This window comes from Eptatretus burgeri, chromosome 2 (genome assembly GCF_056783735.1).
Source record: "Eptatretus burgeri isolate ZD-2024b chromosome 2, Ebu_testis_v1, whole genome shotgun sequence".
NCBI lineage: Eukaryota > Metazoa > Chordata > Myxini > Myxiniformes > Myxinidae > Eptatretus > Eptatretus burgeri.
Window position 1 is genome coordinate 28600650 of NC_140962.1, and position 24803 is coordinate 28625452.

The following is a 24803-nucleotide window of genomic DNA, read 5'->3' on the forward strand; positions in this document are numbered from 1 at the left end:
CACTGTAATAATTTTGCATCATTTATACTCAATCGGGTAATGTGTTAACGAAGCCTTAATCTTACATCGATCGTTTTTTGTTATTTTTATTTAAACTTTACAAGCAAGTCAGTATTTTTTTTATTTTTAAAGAAAAAAAAAACAAACAATAAAAAAAACAAAACAACTTCTGATTGCTTCATTTTGTTTACCAACTACTATATAATAAAAAAAAAATTTTTGTTTGTTTAAGATTGGGATTACACGTTTTTAAAGAAGAAGGTGCTTCAAACCAAAAGTATATTAATAATAATAATAATAAATGTAAATAAAAAACGAGATCGACTCCCCCAATTTGAGCAAAAAAGTGAGAGCAGACCCGGTCTCAGTCAATGTTTCACTGGCTTCACAGCCGGCTTAATCAGGCACAATAGACTATGAAGCCGGTGAAACATTGCCACAGTCTCCTTGGCGATTGGGCACAATCCTGGACAGGTCGCCACTCCGGCACAGGATACCAGCAAGCTGGCACTCATTTTGCCAACCTCGGAAGGATGACAGGCAAAGTCAACCCCACCTGGCATTAATTCAACAGCCAAGTGGGATTTGAACTCAGGATCCAAGGATCCCAAGCCCACCACCCTAACCATCAAGTCAACACCAGGCACATACATATATACATATATATATATATATATATATAAATATATAAACACACACACACACACACACACACACACCATCTGCATCATGAAGCATAGTCTATACTATAGTCTATACAAAGGGTCGGTGCTGGCAAAGCAGTTTGCATGGCGAGGGTTACGATCCTGGATCACTCAGACATGGGAAGTTTGAGTTTGTTATTTTTCAGTGTGCCAGCAATATCTTGCCAACTCTTCATGCAGGACAATGTGGGATCTTTAATGTCCAGCCATTAATGCTGGCAGACGGCACACACAATGATGAATCACCGTGCCTGTGAAACAATGCGATGGCAGTCAATAGTTGGGTCAAGATTCAAACCCAGACGAGAGGGCTTAAAGGGAAGTGTGTATACCTCTTGGCCTCCTGCCACCCCATTTGCATAGTTGTGCAGAAAAACTTTCAAAAAAACTCACTGGAAGGGACATCAGAAAGCTAAAAGTTGAGAACAGTCTCACCTCCTCTGGAAATCTTTGCGATAGAGTTTTAGTTTTGAATCCAACTCCAGAAGCTTGTGAAACAGCGGTGGTTCCAAGTATCCATCACAAGCCTCTCCTTCATCTGCCATGTCTTGAACAACATGAAAAGAATTCAACAATATTGTAAAACAGCAAAACAATTTATTATTAGTTTAATAAAACAAGACATTTCTCCCTCACCCCCTTCAAAAGTGAGGCTCGTGGAAGAGCAAGTTTAAAATAAATAAACAAACCTTTCTTTGTCAACCTTTCAAAAGCCCCCTTCTCCCTTTCCACCAGGGATTCAACACAGCTGTACACAGTCTTTTGACGTCATCATCCATCCCTATCCACAATCATTAACCCTTCCAACACTCTAACCTGTCGGTAATCTGACCGACTGCTTTGTCTGTGGTCCGGTTGTTTCCCCACCAACCCACAGTCAGTATCCGTCACCCTTGTATCCTCAATCACGTGGCTGTTCCACAAACCAAGATTATGTTAACAAGGAAAACTAACAAACAAACAAACAAAACATTTTTTCTTTTAAGCTAAGGACATGATTGATTATCCAATTAATAACGTATAAAGAACATGTTATTAATTAAATCTCAATACCTCTACACAGGACACAGACATCGTTGCTGTAAACTTAACTTGCCACGTTTTCAGCAATTCGAGAAACATGGCAAGTACTTTCAAAAACCCAAATGACAAGCAACATACTTAAAATGGTTGAAAAATGGTCTCTGAACTTGTTTATTCCATGGCTACATGATCCAAAGAAATCAACAAAAAGAAAAAAAAAAAAAAAACATTTCGACAATTATCTACAAACGAGTGCAACATCACTCCAGGAGAGCGTGCTCATCGATGCTGCACCACCCAGTACACGTCATCCAGGAAAATTACCAATTTTTAACCTTCACGTTTTTTGAATCTTCACATTTTGAGCGAGTCACGTAAATGGTAAAAAAAAAAAAAAATTTTTAAGAAGTTTTTGAAGCAGATATAAGAATACCACAGAACATCCAGTTACACACATCGGCTTTTCTCACGTGAGATCACATTACGCCAAATTAACCGAGGCCTTGTAACCTCTACAAGGTCAAACACAAATTCGTCCATTTCCGGACATCGTCTAATTTTTTTTAACCTCGCCGACTTTCTTCCTTTCACGCCGCTCACTCACCTCCTCGTGCCGAAGATTCCGCAAGAACAACGCACACAGTTCCACACACTTTACGCAATGAACGTCGCTTTTGGCTCCGCCCACAAGTCACGCCCTCTTCCCGTCTTCTTCTTCTTCACGTAAAAAAGTTGAAATTCGATTATTAAATTGACGAATAAAGCTTTACACGTCATCAAGCTAAATGTCGACTTGATAATTTCATTTGCCGTTGTTTTTACGATAAAAACTAGACACGAGAAGGTTGGCTCACAGCCTCACGAAATAAAACGATAATTCACCACCCATGCAATCAAAGCTTGTGAAAGGGAAGGGAAACTGAAAGTGAAACCTCGAAGGGAACTCGGTAGAGCGCGAACCTCCGCCACGTAACGCCTGATCCACGAGAACATATCGGGCCCATTACATGTTTGAAATATCAGGCTGTTTATCGTTTTTGGCCCTCTCTCAATGGTGATGAATCACTTTAAAAATTAAATAATTCTCATAGCCAGATCCGGATTCGGATCTACACCCAAATCGAATCGGTTCGTCCTTGTCACACACCCAACATGTCCACAAAATTTCATCCGGATCCGTCGACAACTTTTTGAGATATCCTGTACACAGACAAACAGACAGACAGAGACGGGTGAAAACGTAACCTCCTTCACCTTCGGTTGGTGGAGGTGGTGACCAATGTATGGGAATCTTTGAAGCACAAGATGACACGGATTGATGTAACTATGGAGTGCGGAGGGAGGAAGGGCGATTCATCATTGAATGTTACGACGTTTCACCAACAACAGTATGTTATCAAAATTGTGGTATTCTTTTGAAACACCTGGAAAAAACCTGTCGGTAATCTGACCAACAAGGGCCGCCAGTGGCTCACGGGCCGCGCAATGAGCAGGGGCCGCCCTTTAGGCCAACAAGGGCCGCCAGTGGCTCGCGGGCCGCGCAATGAACAGGGGCCGAGAAGATGGGCTGGCTGTGTGTTCAGTTACCAAGCAGCAAGCTAGCGCTTGCGAAGCCACCCGTTCCTTATCAACGGTTTCGAATGGAGTGCTTTCTTGTCAAGTGCTTACGTTGCTTGGCAAGCGCTCTTCAAGAAACTTGGTAACTGATCACATCCCTGGATACATACCGACGGAATATTTTCCACATCAGAAGTTAATAGCATTGCTTGAACAAAACACTGACGGACAAGTTTTCAATCACCAAAGAAGAGGGTATTGCATTTACATCCGTTTGTTACTTGCATAATCGATGATTTTTCAATATATATATATATATATATATATATATATATATATATATATATATATATATATATATATATATATATATATATATATATATATATATATTGGTCAGTCTATTTTATTATTCGGTCTGTTTGTCTGTCGGTCAATCGCCTACAAGTCATAATTTAAAACCGATCTTCACGAAACTTCCCCAAGGTGTAGAGGTAGTCTCAACTGAGAAGACGATTGATTTTGAGGTCAAAAGTCAAAGATCATCTTGAGGTCAAATTTCTAAAATCGTCATTTTTTTCATCTGATTAACTAGAAAGTTGAACAGGATTTCCATGTTGTCACTGAATTGGGAAACTAACTGCTTGAGGTCAAAAGCTCAAAGGTCAACTAAAGGTCAAACTTCTAAAATCATCAATTTTCATCCTATTAACTTGAACAGTAAACAGCAATTGCATAGTCCATCACTTAATTTGGAAACCAACTATTTTTGAGGTCAAAAGGTCAAAGGTCAACTCGAGGTCAAACTTCTAAAATCATCAATTTAAATCTAAAAAATCATCGATTTTCATCCGATTGACCTGAGTTTTTTTATGAAGATTGTCAATTCTAATCTTCGATACATGTACAATTTGATGTATCCATGGCAACCTTTGGAGACGGGGTAAATTTTGCAAGTATTGTGCTCTGCACGACCACTTTTTCTTGTTTGTTAATTTCCGGAATCCTTTGGATTTCGGCAATTATGTTGGTCGGTTGTGTGTGTCATTCTGTGTGTCTGTCTGTTGGGTCGCCGAAATAGGTGACCCTTATTGTCAGTAATTCTGTCTGTTTGTTTGGATGTTTGTTTTTTGTTTGGATGTTTGTTCCGATTTCCGATTTCAAACAGCATTTTCGGTACTTTTCATTCAAATGGATACCGAGTAGTTATCAGTAGATGGAACTGGATGAGATTTGATATGCATAATCTTAAGGTGATTCCCTATCCGCCATGTGACATCCATTTTGCTCTATATCTTATAGTTTCCATGCTCGGCGACCCATCGCCGCCTTACTGGCTTGTCTGTTTGTTTGTGTGTTTGTTTACCCTGTAGCAGCCACACCGTTTCAGCGATCATGACCAAACTGGGTACAGACGTCGGTCATGGTCCAACTTACACACTTGTCGTTTTTGGTGAATCTAGGTCAAAGGTCAAGGTCAAGGTCACCAGAAAACCGAAATCCTTATTTTCGCAATAACGTCCGGTAAATTGGTTGTATCGACTTCAAACCAAATCCAAAATGTGCATCTTCCAATGCTGCATCCAACCATATGTCTCATTGGGGTGTCACACCAACACCCTTATTAGCGGTCGGGGGTCGAATGTCAGGGGGGTCGGGTCAAAACTTTCAAATTGCGATAAAAACACCATTTCAAGTCCGATTGACTTCCAAGTTATGATCATGACCAAACTAAGTGCTATAACTCATTAAACAGTTCCACTATCGACTTATAAAAACCAAATTGATTTCCAGGTTTTTGTTTTTTCAAAGATCATGGAGATATGACAAAGTTATTCCGGCAATTCCTTGCTCAATGAGCGATTTCATAATTTTTCATTTTTGGGTTTGACTCAGTTGTCATTGCCTATGCATCGCCCAAACAAAGGTATGTAACGTGTTGCATGTTTGTAACAAGTCGGCCGTTGGCAGGTACTTTGCTAGTTTGGCGGGTACTCTGCATGTACTATGTTACGGAATAGTTTAAAATTTAATTGTGCTATAGATTAAAGTTAATTGTATTATTTCACCAGGGTGTTATAATCCAGTATTAACATAAACTTGTCAGGCAATCTTCACCCAGACATTTATTCAGCTTTGCTTAATTGTTACTCAACAAGATATTTACTTGATCCTTGAAGGTTGTTTAAATGTACTCCGAGGATGAAAGAATAATGTACTGGGTAAAACAAATATTATGGGCTGTTTTAAATATCATCTGGTCGCACTGAACCGAACCAAGGCCAAAGACATCAGGAAGAGGAATTCACAAATCATGATAAGAGGGCCAGGCCGAGCCAGGACTGCCATCATTGGCCTTGCCAGTCATGGACTCCGCTGGATCAAAGACTTGCTGACAGTGGGAAAACAATATGAACGACCGACAGTTTGCGTTGGAGGACAGGAGAGAGAAACATGTGAACCGAGAGAAGGAACAGCTGTGTGCTGCAATTCTTGTGGCAAAATGTATTTTTAAAAACTGGCTCATCCAGTAAAGAGGGAATCTTGAGTCAGCTGTATGCGAACCAGTATTGGTTCAGCGACTCCCAATTCCAGACTTAAAAGAACCAACCTCACCCTGCTCCAAGTTGGTTGTTCTTACTTACCGGTTGTACTCTTCGAATTTGCTGCCCTGCGGTTGTCTCGAAGACGACTTCAAAGCTGGCATCTCCTCACTAGCTGCATCGAGAAGGCAGCCTGCCTGTTCCTTTATTCTTTCCTCACCTGTTGACAGTACCCATTGTCCATAACAGCATGCGGTTCAGAATTCAACGTCAAACACCTTCCTCTGTGGATTTGGGTTCATCTGCAAACTTCAGTGATACAAGGCTCACCCACGGAGGACTTTTGCAACGCAACCAGCTGGTCGGATTCATCTTGTGCACACCCACTAGACAAGATCCTTTTGAATGGGTTCACAGCTGACCCTTCACACATTTGAAAACTACTGAAGTTTATTTTACAAACTGGTTACCTCACATAAGTTGCCACCTCAAAAGTCGTGAGTTAATTCAAAGCGGCATTGAAATCTGTGACATTTCCTACCCTATTACTTTGGGGGCAGAGATGGCCGCTAAAATCACTGACGTGGACTCGAGTCACAAATTTAGTGACTTGCGACTTGACTTGAGACTTGGTCTTAAAGACTTGACTTGAGACTTGAGCTTGTCGACTTGTTGACGATGACGATGAATGAATGAACACAATATCAAAATAAATATATTTCATTGATGTGTTTGGGACTAATTTTAATTCGATGGATGGTAGGATGTGATTCTATTTATAAACAAAGACTGCTGGAGTCGTACACAAAAGGCAGCACGAACTTGGTAAATAGATATCTCACCGAGCTTTGAAAAGGTAATAGTTATCCACCGCCCAAAGTGCCTCTGAGCTCCGAGCTTCTGATGACCCATACTAGTGTCTAGTGGAGTAAAAGGAGGTAAATTACGGAGAACAGCAAGTAGAGCTATCGTATCTTTCATTACATGGATTCTACATTCTTGAATTCAGTAGGCATGTATGAATTATTATTGCTGCTCAGTTCCATACCCATTTAGTTTCTTCTGTATTTTTTTTTTAAGTATACGTGTTCTATGACTCATAATGGAACTAAAACACACACACACACACACACACACACACACACACACACACACACACACACACACACACACACACACACACACACACACACACACACACACACACACACACACACTAGTTCGAGCTTTGAGTGGACATTCTTTGCATTACACCGCCGAGACTGAGCTAACCCTGACTAACACTAATGTTGAGCCAATACTCCTGCTGGTTCATGGTTGTGTGTGGGATGTAGGATAAGTCCTTCTCTCCTCACATAGATGCTATCCTTTGGGGATTGTCTGCTGTGCTCTATCCTTTGATATCGTAACCTGTGGCCAATTCAATTGATTGGACATGATTTCGAAAGAAACACACCTTTTTCTAAGGTCTTACACAGTTGACGGTGGATGCCAGAGCAGAAATTCTACCATGAAGTCGATAGAACTCTGAGATAGAATTGTGAGGAGGCATAGATCTGGGGAAGGGTACAAAACAATTTCTAGTGTTCGTAGTTCCCAAGAGCACCGTGAGCTCCATCATCAATAAATAGGAAGAATATGGAACTACCCAGACTCTTCCTAGAGTTGGCCATCCAACCAAACTGAGCAACTGGGCAAGAAAGACCTTGGCGAAGGAGGTGACGAAGAACCCAATGACCACTCTTACAGAATTACAGAGTTCCTTGGCTGAGATGGAAAAACCTGCCAGAAGGACAACAATCTCTGCAGCACTTCACAAATCCAGGCTTTATGGGAGAGTGGCCAGGCAGAAGCCACTCCTGAGAAAGAGGCGCGTGACAGCACGCCTGGAGTTTGCAAAAAAGGCACAGAGAGCATGACGGAAAATATTCTGCGGTCTCATAAGAAGAAAATTAAACTCTTTGGCCTGAATACAAAGTTCTCCGTCTGGCGGAAACTGAGCACAGTTCATCACCCATCTCGCATCACTCCTACCTTGAAGCATGGTGGTGGCAGCATCATGCTATGGGGACGCTTTTCAGCGGCAGGGACTAGGATACTTGTAAGGATAGAGGGAACAATGAGTGGAGCCAAATACAGGCAAATCCTTGAGGAGAACCTACTTCAGAGTGCAAAAGACCTGAGACTGCGGCGAAGATTTACGTTCAAGTAGGACAATGACCCCAATCATACAGCCAAAGCAACACTGGAATGGCTTCAGAACAAGAACATGAAAGTCCTTGAGTGGCTCAACCAAAGCCCAGACTTGAATCCCATTGAGACTCTGTGGAAAGACTTGAAAATTGCTGTTCACTGATGCTCCCCATCCAACTTGACAGAGCTTCAACAAATCTGCAAGGAAGAATGGAAGAAAATCCCCAAATCCAGATGTGAAAAGCTGATACAGACTTACCCAAGAAGACTCGAAGCTGTAATCGCTGCCAAAGGTACTTCTGAAAAGTATTGACTCAGGGGGTTGAATACATTTTGATGCAAGATATTTCAGCTTTTCATTTTTAATAAATTTGTAAAAATTTCTAAAAACATGTTTTTACTTTGTCAAACATGGGGTATTTTATGTAGATCGATGACAATGTTTTTTTTTTTAATTTAATCCATTTTAAATTCAGGCTGTAACGCAACCAAATGTGACAAAAGTCGAGAGGTGTGAATACTTTCTGAAGGCACTGTATGTCCACTGCACTGACACAAGGAGATGTAAAACGGATGGAGTCACCAACCCGTAGAAATGCATGGGTGCTGGCCAAAGTGACCCGTCAAGTTGCCAACCATTCATATCAAGTCATCACTCTCGCCGACAGGACACAGCAACAAACTTGTTGTCATATCTGTTTGATAAATAAGAGATTCAAGGATATCGATATCGGCACTCCAGATCAGATCAGCAATGTCCCATATGACAATCCAGCAAATGAGACAACCAACTGCCAACTGCCCCAGTGAGGATGGTGTGTCAACACTGAGTCACGGCCATATACCCGTCGAGGGTATTGTTACAGCCATGGCAATGGCTGGGACAGAAAATTGCCCATTTACCTGTACACGATCTGATAGGATAACATCGTCCGACGTCTGATAACACCGGTGGACTACGTGTGACTTTGGCTAATATCACTGAAAGCTTGGACATTTGACTTTGAATGCTCGAGGGGGTTGTGTTGTTTTTTTTTCTTGTTCGGACTGCACCAAGTTGGATGAGAATCAGGTGTTTCAACAATTCAATGGAGTATGTAGAGTTAACCGGGGGGATTATGAATTCAGTATGTAGAATTAAATGGCAAGATTTCCATTTATGGGTTGAGTGGGCATGAGTTGAGAATGGAGATGCCCAGGATATGGTTAACAATGCTAAAGTAAAGGGAACATTATAGGACTCGGATGTTGTACATCGTTTATTTCAGGTGCGCATGCACAGAGCCGTGATGAGGTGGGATCGTTTGTGCTTGTTCTCTGTTGGCAGAACCTTTGTGAATAAAGCCTGATCGATTCAACCGATCTCTGAGTCATTCACATTGCTTGAAACACTTGGAGAGGCACCGATGTATTTATTTGGGGGCCTTCTAAAATGCAGCAACCTAATGGGGTCCAGCTCATGAAGTCCAATTTTTGTTGTTCAACTCGGCAACAACAGAAGAAAATTCCTCTTCAGTTCACAGACTTGTTACTGACAGTCACATACATTCCGAACAGTTTGCGCATTGGCGAGCATTCCCGATATGGTTTGCTTTTCAGCCTGCAAAGTTTTGTTGAACTCTTGCAAAGTTCCTGAAACATCCATTGCTACTCGTAGTTCCAGATGTCACCCACGAGCTGAAGTTCTCAGAGTGGGATCGTGCTTTTTTTTTCTGATGTCTCAACGTTTTTTGACTTAGCCATCTCATACAGGCTTTTCAAAACAGCCTCGTAGTTATTGATGACTGAAGACATCGCAGTCCGTCGACTCAACCACCATGCTGGGCAAAACGGCATTATTGTTGCTTCCAGCAGGGAAGTTGAAGTATCTGTGCTGATTTCTGAAAACATGCGATCATAACTTCTGTACAAGTTTCCACGTTCCTGCTCCAACTGTAGGGAATCGGTCACCAGAGGATCTGCATCACATACTTGCTGAGAAATCATGTTCAGAGAGTGAGCAGCACAACGAAAGTGGAGAGTGAGGGGATGCCCTCTGGAATCCATTGTGCACTTGTGCGACTTATGTTTGGTTTTAATCTGAACAAAGAAAGTAGAAATTGACTGTGTGCTCCTATACAGACTCAGACAGAGATAATGCAGCCTGGAAGACGTTGTAAGACAAGCGACATACTGTGCAGCCAGAGGTGATCACGTGATGTTGAAGAACCTTTCCCAATCCGATGCAACTAATAATTTTATGGCAAAGCTTGGACCACAATGGGTGGGACCTTTTGAACTTGCTGAGATGACCACACCCGTTAATTGTACTCTGTGATATAAACATGAGTACTATTTTCCGTGCCTATGTTGATCAGCTGAAGCAGATCTAAATGATGAATCGAAACGTAGTAGAATGAGACATAGAAGAATTGGAAGAAAAAACAGCTCTACACAATGTCTCATTTTGTTTGGAATTCTTCACTGGTTTCTTTTTCTTTTCCCTCATCTCACACTGGTGGGAGAGTATAGTTGTAACATGTAACTTTGGGGGGTGACGACACACTTGAACGGAAGGTTGGGTTGTTTTATGGCGGGCTTGGTCATTGTCATCATTTACTCAAGGTTTGGACAACTAGCCAACTGCAACAGAAACAAAGCCTGATCGACTATTTGCTCAGCAGGCAACTTGGTAGGGGCTGAAACCCTTACAGTGGGACCAACAACAAATATGTAATACATCAAGCTCATTCTAACCACTGATTCACCGACATAATGACTGATATTAAAATTCAGTACCTTCCAGGTGACATCAAAAGCTGAAATTTCACGTGCCGATTGACATTGAAGCTGATACTCTGGGGAAAATCACAGAACCATTGGAAAGCATCTGTAAACGAAAATATAAATAGATGAAAAAAAATTAATGAAAAAAACAAAACAAATGCAGGTGAGTGACCCAAGACAATGAGGAAGCATGGTTCGTTATTGCTTACAATGTGTAAGCATCCCCCGCTTGCACACAAACACACACACACACACACACGTATCGATTCAATCACATCTCTCACCTGTAATTGAAGGAAATAACCAATCAGCTCTCACCTTATATAATCAATTACCCCAGGTGGTTAGGATTTCAATAAATTAACTCCCATGCTCTTCCAGCCAAAGAAAGTTGCATAAAGCAACCAAGAAAAGCTACACAAGGTAAGCCCTTCACTATTTCAAACCCTACCTGGGTTCCTCTACAGCTGCAGACATTCACTAGTGGCACATACACGAGAATCCCAATGCTACACACCCCACTCTGCTGCTGGACCAGTTCAAACACTTGTTGGTGAGTCATTAGCGACATCATAGACAGATGACTTGCCAACAAGTCTACGCAGACCCGAGGCTGGCGTGGTGAGACCAGACTTGTAGCCCTTGACATCTCTAAGGCTTTTTATAAAGTTTGGCACAAGGGTCTCATTCACAAGCTGAAATCATATGGTATATCTGGCCTTTTGCTTGAAATAATCTCAAGACTTCCTCACAGATTGCCAATTTTTTGTGTGGCATGAGGGTCAATCTTCTACAGCCCATAATATTAATGCTGGTGTCCTCCAGGGCTCTGTGTTGGGGCCTTCTTTGTTTTAGCTTTACATAATTAAATTACCTTCCCGGCAACACTTCATCTCGACTAGCCATTTATGCCGATGACTCAACCCCATGCACTCCTTATCCTAACTCCCTGCCTGCATCGTTCTGCATTGAAGCCAGTGTCAATCTCAACCCGGACCTTGAGAATGTCAGTAAATTGGGAAAAGACTGGTTCATCACCATCAACCAAACGAAGACCCACCTGCTATCCATGTCTAGGTCAAGATCCCCCTCATTTCATAACCTGGTTAGGGACCAAACACCCATTCCAAGAACACGATGACATACGTATTTCTGGTCTGGACATAATTTCTTACCTAGCCTCTTTTACAGGTACTATAATGGAAGATGCTAAAAGGATCTTTCGCTACTTGTCCCTTCTTTACATACTTTCACATGCTCTACACACCCCCACACCGTCTCTGTTCCCATAGTGAACACAGTACGATATTCCTCCAGTTTTTCCCATGCACTGCCAAACTCTGGAATTCCTCCCTGCATCCTGTTCTCCAGCAACATACACCTTTCCCAGTTTAAGAGAGATGTGAATAGGTATCTCCTTTCCTCGTGATTCCCCTTCCACAATTTCCTTTTGTTCGCCCCCACTTTTGAGTGGCCTTTTGACCTTGTGATGGGTGAACCCCCCATAAATAGTTGCAGACAATTAAAGGCTTTGTAGATTGTGACTTGCTCTGATTTTTCAAGGAAAGACTTGGATCGACAGAGAATACCCAATGTGCGGCTGGCTTTGAAGGCCAGCTTTACTATTCGGTCTGCCAAGGAATGTATATGTTCTATCTATTACACCAATGTCTAGTCATCAGATCAAGAAAGAGATCAGCTGTTGTCTGACTAGCAGAGTTATGGGGGTACTGTAGGACTCAATGTGGAGTCATCTGCAAATAGGAAGCGTTTTCCAAAGCATCGGAAAGGTCATCGGAAAGGAAAGGAAAGGTTGAGGAATTAGACTGGGCTCTGTTGCTCTCATAAATATACAGTATTGGGTTAATAATGTGCTGCTACAATGCTTGTAATTTGCCTACTTAATAAATAGAAAACAAAACATATTAGGGCCCTGTAGGTTTCAGGAAGGGTTGGCAGGTGACTTTTACTTATTATCCCCCACCGACCAATGAAGTTGGCAGGGGATATAGAAATGGGTTCCATCCGTCCGTCCGTCCGTCCGTCCATCCGTCACATTTCGTTTCCGGAGCTTAACTAAAAATCCCCTCAAGATATATTTACGAAATTTGGTACACATATCAAGCAAGTGGTGAACTGGTGCCTTTTGATATTTAGAGATTTCCCCCAAAAAAATTTCTGTCACTTTGGGTATTAAGAAATAATTGAGGTTAACCTTTGTTTCCAGAGCATAGTTGCAAAACTATTAACTATTTATTTATGAAATTTGGTACACACATCAAGAATAAATTGAACTGGTGCCTTTTGCTACTTGTCCTCATTTACTATGGTGGGGGATATCGAAGACTTTGTCTTCAACGGATGCGAGTTTGAATTGTTTTAACCACCTTACCTTTACAGCAGTGGTTCCCAAACTTTTTTTTTGTCCACGACCCAAATATTTTTGAAATTGCATTCACCTCACGACCCAAATCGTACCAGCACCTACTTGGTACCGGTAGCGACGATAAAAAGTCAGAGAAAACACTTTCGACGTGGAAAGAAATCTCCCTCAAAAACTGGGATTTTGAGGGGTGTTTTTTCAAGTTTGGGTCACAACCCTGGATTTGGGAATGCCTTCTTCACAGTCTTGACAAGGAGATCATAAAAGAGTGGAGAGTTTTAAAGATTACCTGTTATGTTGGATGTCCTTCTTTATTGGTTGGGACTGCACTGGGGGTAGGGGCGTGATTAGCTGAGGAGGAGAAGGTGAACGGGTGCTGTTCGCAATTAAGCTCGAGTGGACGATGGACCATTTTGGGCCATCAGGCAAGCATGTAGTCAAAAGCAAGATGAATGTGCTTGATATTAGTGATGAGTAGTACATCACAATGGGGATGTCGACAGTGTAACAGAGCCCAGAGAATGAAGTGTGTGTGGGGGGGGGGGGGTGGAGTTGTGTGAGCATGTTTATTATATTCTTGAGCATTCAGTAAAAAAAAACATATCCATGGCCTCTCATCTGCTATTTTCAGACGACAATACAGTAAAACACTTTTACAGTCAGTTGAATCAATCAAAGCAAGTCGATTCGACTATATTTCCAAATTTTTATTCCCTCAATAAATGCACGACACTTTGAAATTATTCAGAGTAAAACCATTTATAAACTGTACAAATATCCCATGACATTTGCGAGTGCCATATAGCAATTATCATCATAGTAAAACCACATATTCAGTCCATACAGTATCAGGAAACCCAAATTCAAAGTCCAGATGCATCAAACAAGGATTTTGGTTGAGAGGAAAATGGCACGACTGTTGTCCTATATTTGTGCTCCAATGGTTCCCACATTCCACTCTACATACAGCTTTCCTTGTGCAATGCTGCATAGTTATCTTTCATTAAGTGCATATGCTCCATGCAGAGTGTCCTTCTGCCGAAATAGTTTTCCTGGCTAGGATTACAATCCCAAATGGGTTTCCACTCCGACACAGGAAGTTCAAACAGGAATTTGGAATTTGGCCAGGGTGCGGGCAAGAGCTCGCCTTCTCTTCAGGAAGGACATGGATCTTTTAACATTAACATTCACCAACTAATGCTGGCAGATGGAAGACCCAGTTTAACATCCATCCGAGGGATGGTACCCACCCATTGATGAATCACCCTGCTTTCAAAACACTAAAACGACAATTTATAGCTGGGCGGACATTCAAATCCAGGCGAGACAGCTTAGAGGCGAGTGTGCGTACCTCTCGGCCATCCTACCTGCCCAGTTATCTTTACTTTTTACATAAAATATAATTTTAAAAAGCTGATCACCCCAACTTTGTTGTAAGTACTTGCATAAACATTGGAAGAAGATGCATCATATTACTTTGGCAGGCATCCATCCACGACTGCTTGTAGTGGCCAACTGCCCACGGCGTGTTTCGTTTGTCCAAAGCGGATAATCTAATGGAAAAATGAAAAAAAATAATGAGAAATGAGAAAGGAGGGTCGGGAACAAAAATTAATCAGTTGGTCATCTATCTATAATTCCAGCAATCTGTGTGTGCGCGCGTGTGTGTGTGTGTGTGTGTGTGTGTGTGTGTGTGTGTGTGTGTGTGTGTGTGTGTGTGTGTGTGTGTGTGTGTGTGTGTGTGTGTGTCTGTGACCGCCGTTTTTCGACAACTACTGGTCCGATCTAATTGAAACTTGCCAATAATATTGCTGGAGACCCGAGGATGTGCCTTTTCAAGGTTTGATATTAATCGGACAAGCGGTTCCCAAGTTACGGCCATTTATTTGCCAACCAATGCCAGGACACGGTGCTATGACATCACTATTGACATCACAATTAAAAGAATTTTTTTTTGATATGTCACAATTGATGCTGGGGACCTGAGGATGTGCCTTTTCAAGGTTTGATATTAATCGGACAAGCGGTTCCCAAGTTACGGCCATTTATTTGCCAACCAATGACAGGACACGGTGCTATGACATCACTATTGACGTCACAATTAAAAAAAAAAAAATTTTTTGATATGATGTCACAATTGACGCTGGGGACCTCAGTATGTGCCTTTTCAAGGTTTGATATCGTTCTTCTTCATCCATTTCAGCTGTTTCCCAAGTTATGGCCATTTATGATACAATGATAAAATTATATTTATGTATGATACAATCATACATAAATTTATGATACAATCAATTATGATACAATTTGTATTTATGATACAATCTGATATAATTGAAACAATGCCCCAATCCAGTAGTCATTTACGAGAGCGAAGGAATGAAGCTGCACGTACGGGCACACACCTCTGGGCATGCACCTACGGGCACGCACCTACGGGCCCGCACTGGTGACTTTAATTGAAGTGACTATAAAAGAACATTATTACACAACAAAACATAATTTTTGACAAAAACCGTTCATCATACAGCCAGTAGGTGATATTTTGGATCAAATTTTCTGGTCAATTTGTATCATTCACCAAATACCTTTCGTCCAACATTGGATCGCCATTATCAAGGATTCAACTTTCGACCAAAGTTTGGCAGATAAGCAAATGTCCATTAATTGGCTTAATGTTGCATCAACTAAGCTGTTGGGATAGGCGAAATTAATGGCTGTCTGGGAGCATGCTTGTTGCCATAAATCAATGAGGAATTTACTAATTTGGAAAAGCATTTTGATTTCAAACATGACCAAAAAATAAATGGATGCAACACAGAGTATCCAGGAAGTAGCATGTAAGCTTTACAAGTGTCATCAGCGAACAATTACTGTTTCGGCTTTGGCCTTTGTTTTGGCCGGCCGTACTATACAGAAGGCGGGTGGTTTTGCATTAACTAATGTGTACAGATGGAAGGGAGTTGGGAGGTGTGTAGCACACAAGCAGACGAGTAAGAAGATCAGATGGATGGAGCAAACATTGATGAATTGCCCAGCATGCAAAACATCAGGGTGACAGTTTATAGTTGGGCTGAGATGCAAACCCAGGTTAGACAGTTCAGAGGTGAGTGTGCATTCCTCTAACAAAGCGATCCTGCCAACCCCAACCCTTGAAATAATGATAGGTCCGATAAGTTGGGCAATGTTCTGAAGCACAATTGTAGTAGCTCCACAACCATAGAAGAAGAGCAGCGTTTTTTATATATATATATATATATATATATATATATATATATATATATATATATATATATATATATATATATATATATATATATATATATATATATATATATATATATATATATATATATATATATATATATATATATATATATATATATATATATATATATATATATATATATATATATTCTGCAGAAGCCTGGTGTTGGCTCAGTGGTTAGGGTGGTGGCTTGGGATCCTAGGGTCCTGAGTTCAAGTCCTGTCGGCCGCTGAATTAATATACCAGGGGGTTGACTCAGCCTGTCATCCTTCCAAGGTCAGCGAAATGAATACCAGTTCCAGTGTGTGTACTGGTAGAGGGGCACTGCATCAGCGACACAGTCGCGCTTCAAGAAATGATAGCTACCCCAGCAGTTGAGCTGCCATAAGACCACCACCATATTCTGCAGCATATGACCAGGGAGAAGAATTTGGTTGCATTTGGCTTATGCTCTGGTTTGCTGTCATCACATATGGCTCTGTGGACCAGCAAGTTCGAAACTATTTTATGCTAGATTTGTGTAATCTTGACTCAACAGAATTGTGCATGAGCCAATTCCAAATTAATTAAAAAGAGAAAGATAACATTTTAAAAATAGCAGCATGTGTGTCATTTGGTTACATGCTCAATCTAAGTTGTCTAATTCTGCATTTTTTTTTTACCTAATGGGAAATTAAACCAAGTAAAACCACCCTCCTGGCACAGTGATTGGAGGAGGTGCTGTAACTCAAGACTATGACATATTTCGGGTCAGATGTAAAACTCTATCTTGTCTGCATTAAGGACATGGACACAGTATGCCACTGTGTCCAAGTATCCGTATAAATTCACTGCTTATCAATTAAGCATGGTGGATTAAGAGAGGCAGATGTTTAATTACATGATTAATGCTAATATTGTGGATGAGTATATAAAAGAGGAACAAATTGATGGATAAAATGAATTGTGTGTGGATACAGCACTGGCATGCTCGGTAAAATAGTCTCCTCTTCAAGCTTCCTCATCTTAATGTGGAACGCTTAATAGGAGCATATGACAATGGCAAACTCACTGAATATTCACCTGCTCATAATGGCCACCTAAATCATGTCCTTTGCCAATCACCAGCACCCAGCTGTCCCTGAACTTTATTTGTGATATTTCTTTACTTCCCATCTCTGTTAGTAGTGTTTTCGCTTCTTGGCTCAGCCTGCACTCAAAGGAACACGCACACGCACACACACACACACACACACACACACACACACACACACACACACACACACACACACACACACACACACACACACACACACACACACACACACACACTGTGAGTCAACGTACACATGCAATTCTGACAATTCCTCACCAAAAAAAATTCACCCTTCCCTTCTCAACTCTGTCCCGTCTTTACCCCCCCTCCCTTTTCACCCCCAAGTCTTCACCTTCCCCTCCCAACTGTAAGGCATTGATCCCTTCCCACACTCAAGCCTTCAAACCCTCCATGTCCCCCATCCCACTGAAAGTCATCAACCATCGCGATTCCACTCCCAAACTTGTCCCATTTTTCCTCTCACCCTCCTCCAACACCCGTGCCAAGTGCCGTTGTGGTAATACAGTTTATATACATACACACACGCAAATGTAGACATGCATAAAGTACATAAAAATGACAAAAACAAAGATTTACCTTCAAACAGAGTTCTTTGAAAGAGAAATTCAAGTGGGAAATTAGCAAAATTCAATTGAAAAATATATCAAGGCACAGAACACAAAATGTCAAACTATACTCTCTGCCTTCACAGCCAGATCATGGCAAACACCTGGTCGGATGGACCTTACTGGTTTTATACATGTATCGATGTCGAAGTGAGGGGTGGATTATATTAGGAGATCGAACAAAAACGTAAAACAAAACGATGTCCTGCAAAAATACAATTGTACTTTTCAGCGGATGAGACACCTCCCGAGGAACCCACCGCATGGCAACGCAGGGCCCAACACAGGTGGAAACGTACATCTATTCAATGTTCGATTGAAAGCACGGGTACTTTCACCAAAAGGAGCAACCAAGCAGCTTGGAGAGCACTCACCGAGTGGCTTAAGCACACAAGCAAGCACTCCGATGAAACTGTTGATAAGAAACGGCTCGCTTGGCACGCGATGAGCAATTACCAAACAATCATATTAAACATACACCTTCCGGAGATGCCCGAAATGTCATATATGTCTGAATTGGAGAAATGAACACGTTTCGAGGAGTCGGAGCTGCTTGTAAGTTCGATTCTGCAGCTTAAATTTTGTAATTTTGCTTAGTTTAAGAGATTATCGTGGTGATCGCATGTGCAGAAATGAAATAAAGCAATGAACGCTGACGTCTTCAGGCATCTATATGCATTGCAATGTACCCAGAGATTTGTAGCGATGATGAACAGGAATTTGATAATATGAGTGAGCAAAGTGAAAAAAAAAAACCTATCGTTAAACAAATCGTTGTGGCCTGTTCCAAGTTAAGGCATGGTTGAGCAGGCCAAAAAACGTGGCGGCTTCAGACCCCAGCGATGCTACCTCGGATACGCCTCAATGCACCTGATGCAGGACATAATTAAATAAGGCTGATACTTATCTTCAAAAGGGGTGTTTCAATTAACCCAAACACCCAATTTTCAATCTTGCACTTCCTTAGAGTATTCTTAGTATGCATGCAAAGTTTCAGGCTGCTCGGTTTTTATCGTTTTGGAGTTATGGAGGACACACACACACACACACACACACACACACACACACACACACACACACACACACACACACACACACACACACACACACACACACACACACACACACACAATCAATATCATCACATCAAAAAAAAAAATCTGATTCTGTGGACCATTAAAAGTTTGTCGGAGGTTTGAAGGGATACAACTGAATAGATCATGAGCACACTGACTTACCTTGTACCTCCATCATCATGGGTTGCAATGAAGATAAATGACCCAGTGGGAATACTTTTCAGGAAGGTTTCCATAGGCTTTGAAAAATCTGAAAAATAAACAGCAAAAGCTGCAAGTCAAAGCGACAGACTTACTGGTTCGCTCTTTCGTGCCCTGCCAAGTCCCAGCAATTAATGCTCACCAACACAACATTGATCCAGTGACCTAATCAACACCACACAGTGGGGACAACCTACTACACCTCATATTTACGCATTATGCTCATGAGTTGGGTTAGAAAAGAAAAAAAAATGAAGTTGGGGATCTAAATGGCATTTTCTTCGATTCATTTTCCTTTACAAACTCTTCTATATTTCCTTTTTTTTACTTACCTCCTTCATACATATCAAACGACTTGATTTCCACAAGGGCACCTGTATCCACTGTAAAAATAACAAGAAAACAATTAAAAGCATCAAATGTTGGTTATGTTGAAAATAAATATTCAAAAGACCAAGTTTGAGAGGTAACAACAAGGAAAGTTTTCAACAAACCCTTGAACACAGCAATATTCATTCCTCTTCCAAGCTTTCCTGAGTTTGACTGAAAGATTCTGCAAAAAACAACATTTTTACTCACACCAGCCCAAAGTATAAAGATGAAAAAGAGGAATAAAAATAAACAATAATGCAAAAAAACCCCGTTTCCAGCCCTTTACTCCTCGATCATCCCCTGATAACCTATTTCATCAAACGTGCCAATTAATGGTTCGGTCCATTTCCTAATATCTTTTACTTCCAGCCGATACAAATATGTTTACACTACTGTGCAAATGTTGGGTTATTCCAATGATAGTAAGACTTTAGGGGTAAATTGGTCAAATAATTATCGGTGATAACAGTCATAGGTGTTTATTATGTCAAATTAACAGCCTTCATAAATGTGTGTGAAACAAACTGATTAAGTAAATAACAAGTGTCATTTTATCGTTTTAGTCAATATTCTGTGTCCACTCTTTGCCTTAAGAAGTGCCATCACTCTTTTACCCATGCTTGCTCTATACAACTGAAGCATTCTTACAGCATTCTGCCAAATACCCTGTAGTACATGCCACAGTTCTGTAAGGTTAGTTGAGTTCCTCTTGTTCTTTTCCGTTTCCAGGTAATCCCATCCGACTTCGATGGGACTCATGTCCGGACTCTGGCGTGGCCATTTTAACACTTGGAGCACACCAGCTGTAAGCTTGTTCTCTGAATACTGTTGAACTATATTGTCTGTTTTGGATCATTATGTTATTGGAAAATGAATCTTCTTCCAATGAAATGATGTTCACGAGGTGACCAGGAACTGCATGGTGTTGCAGTGTCTGCTTGTACTTCTCTTTTGTTAGGGACCAATTGATTTTATCAAGTTTTCTGACACCAGACAGTCACAGACCTTCCCTGTGTTTAACAGTGAGCTGCAAATACATTATTGCGTGTCATAACATTGTACAGGTCTTCGGTGCACGAACTGGCATCTCTTCGATTCAGAAAGTTCAAACTTCGATTAATCAGACGAGAGTACTTGATTCCATTGTTCAATTGCTCAATATTGGTGTTGCCTTGCAAATTTCAGTCTTTTCACCTTATTCTGTGGTCTCATCAGTAGCTTATTCGCTGCAACTCTGCCATGGAGACCTGTAATTAGACTTCTGCACATACTGCTGGATAAGATGTTAATGTCCAGGCCTGCTCTCATTTAATTTGTCAGCTTCCGACTTGATTTTTTTGATCATACAAGCTGAACAACTTAAAGTGCTCATCTTGCCTTGGGGAGCTTGAGTCTTCCTGGCCTTTTCTTATCTTGCACCGAGCCAGTTTATTTCAGACATTGCAAAGTGTACATCACACCATTGTCAGAAAAATTCAGTTTTTCTGATATTATCTGAAGAGTGTGCCCATCTTCTTGCAGAGTTTATATTTTCACACACTGTTCCATTGAAATTTGGTTCCTTGGTGCCATTCTGCACCCACTCACAGACTTTTAAGCAAGGGAGCAAGTTGATGAAAACGAATTTCACATGTTCACCAATTTGCAACTTTTATTGTGGTTTCTTGTAATTCACATTAATGTAATTGGTGTTGCTTCCTTCAATAATTTATTAGTAGGGGTAATAGCTCACCTGAACTTTCGTCTGGTGAGCTTATGTGATCAAGCAGTGTCCATAAGTAAGTGAGTGAGTGAGTCAGTCAGTCAGTCCGGAAACACTTCAGTCATTATCGCTTGTACCAAACACACAATTTTTATGAAGCTTGACCACAAGCTTCATATCTGATACCTAACAAAGGTTTATTGACCACGTCAAAATCTGCACTCATTAAGGGGATTCACAGGGGGTGGGCGGAGGTTTTACCCCCCCCCCACCCAAATATGTATTTGCTATCTTCTCTGAAATTACACACAATTTTGATGAAACTTGACCACAACCTTCATCACCCATGAAGTACCAAAGTTTGTTCATGGAATTGAATAATGAAAAAAAAATCAGGGTCTTGGGGGGCTCTGCAGGGGTTTAGGCCCCCCAAAATAGGTATTTGCTCTCTTCTCCGAAACCACACACACTATTTCAATGAAACTTGACCACAACCTTCATCACCCGTGATGCACTCAAGTTTGTTCACGGTATTTAAATATATATATATATATATATATATATATATATATATATATATATATATATATATATATATATAATGGGATAAGGGGGTTTGAGTGACTGTTGCTGTTGATCCAGGTGAGCTTCAGGACATGCAGTCCTAATTTTTCTTCTTCTCCTCATCTTCCCTGATAATTTATTTTCTCTGCTGCCCAACCCACATCACCTCAGTCTTCTTCATACTCATCTTCAGCCCATGCTTCCCAAATGCCTCCTTCCACTCCCCCAGTACTTCCTGCATCTCCCGCCCACTCTCCACCACAACGGCCAAATCGTCCGCAAACAGCATGCTCCCCATAATACTCCTCATGTTCACCCTCCTGCTTACCAGCTCCATCACCATGATAAACATGAGTGGGTTGAGAGCTTCCCTGCCTCAAACCGAAGATCACACTGAGCTTCTCAGACATCCCAAGACCAACCAAAACTCTTCCCTTCACACCACCCTAACTTCTACTTCTGGCACTCCCACTACTGGACAGAAAGGAAAAAAACACAGGGAAAAGTTCACAAGTAGAAAACCGAACACAGGGGAAACGAAAAATGGGGAATGTGGAAACACCAAACAGTACGGCAGAGGAGAGGAACTCACGACACGAAGCAAGGAGCAGCCAACCAAGAGCAGTTGGTTTCGACAGTTATTTCGAGTTATTTAGTCCATGTGGTCCGATCCTCAAATGCGAAATCATATTTTGATAACATACTTTAAATAGTCTGTGACAGTCCATCATGACAAATTACATCATATAATGCATGAGATTGATCCAAGCTCCTAATTTGAAAACTGTAGTACCTACAAAAGCGATGTGCACAACGATTCGTAGGAATGAAGATTCGCCATTCAATGATATGAGTGAGGAAGGTGAAAAAACAAATTTGAGTGCTTTATCATAAAGAAACCGTTGCGACCTGTTGCAACTCAAGGCATTGTTGAGCAGGCCGAACAAAATGGCGGCTTAAGACCCCAGAGGGCTGACCAAAATGGTGCGCCACAATCTTCCTCACATGTATTTTTTATGAGCACCTCCTAAATTATCTTCAAAAGCGGTGTTTAAATTTACCCGAACACCCAGTTTTCATTCATGCACTCCCTTGCAGTTCCCTTGGTAAGTTTGCAAAATTTGGGGCCGCTAGGTTTCATGGTTTTGGAATTATGGATAAGATACACTGACTGGCTGACATATTGACACACACTGACATTTATTGTTATAGACACTAGAAGCACTATGGGAGTGCCAGGGGGGCTGTGTTATGATCCATATTAAAAATTGGCATGGAGAATTTGCATCTTCTCCCTCCCCCCACCCCCTCCACCCCCTAAGACCAGTGCAAAACATAAAAACACCCCTATGCACCAATTGGGGGTCATGCTGATCCTATGAAGAAATTTGGATGTAATTGGGCTAGAAATGTTGGAAGAAGTTGCATGACAAACACACACTCAAACACACACCGGTCCGTGAATTATAGTAAAGATTATGTGTTAGTAATATCCACTTACCCCCACCCACTCCCAAAAAAATGCAGGAAACAGTTTGTGGATTTTTGCACAGAAAATAAAAAAATGACAAAAAGGGAGGGTGGCAGTATTTAAGGTGTGGGAAAGATATTTCAAAGAGCTGTTGAACCGGGAAGGAAGCAACGACAAGCTGGGGCTACCGTGTTATGTCGAGGGGGAAGTGTTGTTTGTGGAGATCACATTGGAGGAGGTGCGGACAGCATTGAAGAGGGTGAAGAAGGGAAGAATGCATTGATGAGGTGTGTACCGAGATGATAATTGCAGTGGGAGACTTTAGAGTGAGTTGGATGAAGAGGCTGTTGAATGTACTCTATGTATGAGAGAGGGTTCAATTCTGGTGGAGTGGACAGGGTTAATTGTGCCGATATGGAAGGGGAAGGGGGATGTTCAAGATCTGGGGAAGTACAGGGACATTACGCTCCTTAGTCATGTCATGAAGAGGATTCTGGATGGGAGGATAAGGAACAGTGTGGAGATGGAGATCGGAGAAGAGCAGTAGGGTTTTATAAAGGGTAGGGGGACAATGGATGGGATGTTCGCACTGAGACAGCTGGTGGAGAAGAGGTTGGAGGTGCAAGGTGAAATAGCATTTGGATTTGTGGACCTGGAGAAGGCCGATGACACTGTTCCAAGAGAGATGGCAATGGCGACACTGATGGCAGGAGTTTGTTTTCCTTTCTGGCATTCGTCCTCCCTGGAGCCGTGTAATGGCAGTTCCACTGGACGCAGTAGCAAGAGCAATCTTGCCTCCTGAGTGAATCTTTTTCAGTATCGTGTTGATGAGGAAGCTCTTGCCTGTGCCTCCCGGTGCATCGAGGAAGGTGATGTTGATGCTCCTGTTGCCATTGATGATGCTACCTTGCTGCACCAGTTCAAGGACTGCATTGTAGACCTGATGCTGGTCATCTGTCAGGTGCTGTTGGAGGTCATCAGTCTGGACAGCTAACTGCTCTTGGTTGTAGTCCACTTCCCTGAAGTACTCTCTCGAGAGTCTATCTTCTGTGCCCCTCTCTGGTGTAGGTAGGTCATACGAACTGAGATGACGGCCGCCCATCATGATCACCTTGTCCTCGAGGGAGCAAAGTGCAAGGTTGTAGACCTCCTCACTGTTGTCAGCATCAGGATTGCCAACATTGTGACGGTGCTGGAACAGGTAGTCTTCAGAGAGGAGGTAACGGAACTGATCCCAGAGTGTGCGTGGATTGTTCGGGAAAAAGTGAGAACGCAGGTGCCA

At 41.6% G+C, this 24803-nt stretch overlaps 2 protein-coding genes across 6 annotated transcripts in view; both read right to left on the minus strand.

The window, feature by feature from the left end:
* The window catches only part of GBE1 (1,4-alpha-glucan branching enzyme 1), a 48430-nt gene extending 45965 nt beyond the window's left edge, over window positions 1–2465 (minus strand). The window contains exons 1-2 of one of the 2 annotated variants that reach the window (XM_085852156.1): window positions 2332–2465; window positions 1140–1251 (exon numbers count right to left, since the gene is read on the minus strand). In XM_085852156.1, the coding sequence (XP_085708282.1) occupies window positions 1140–1249 (110 nt within the window). In that variant the 5' untranslated portion in view covers window positions 1250–1251; window positions 2332–2465. Of the gene's footprint in view, window positions 1–1139; window positions 1252–2182; window positions 2305–2331 lie in introns of those variants that run through there. The other variant, XM_085852148.1, reaches the window with a different exon arrangement.
* Window positions 2466–13861: 11396 nt separating this feature from the next.
* LOC147031687 (protein FAM3B-like) overlaps window positions 13862–24803 on the minus strand; it is a 46135-nt gene continuing 35193 nt past the window's right edge. For all 4 annotated transcript variants that reach the window (XM_085852745.1, XM_085852720.1, XM_085852737.1 and 1 more), the window contains 5 exons: window positions 19907–19965; window positions 19745–19795; window positions 19374–19461; window positions 17497–17623; window positions 13862–14722 (listed from right to left, as the gene is read on the minus strand). In XM_085852745.1, the coding sequence (XP_085708871.1) occupies window positions 14642–14722; window positions 17497–17623; window positions 19374–19461; window positions 19745–19795; window positions 19907–19965 (406 nt within the window). In that variant the 3' untranslated portion in view covers window positions 13862–14641. The remainder of the gene's footprint in view (window positions 14723–17496; window positions 17624–19373; window positions 19462–19744; window positions 19796–19906; window positions 19966–24803) is intronic.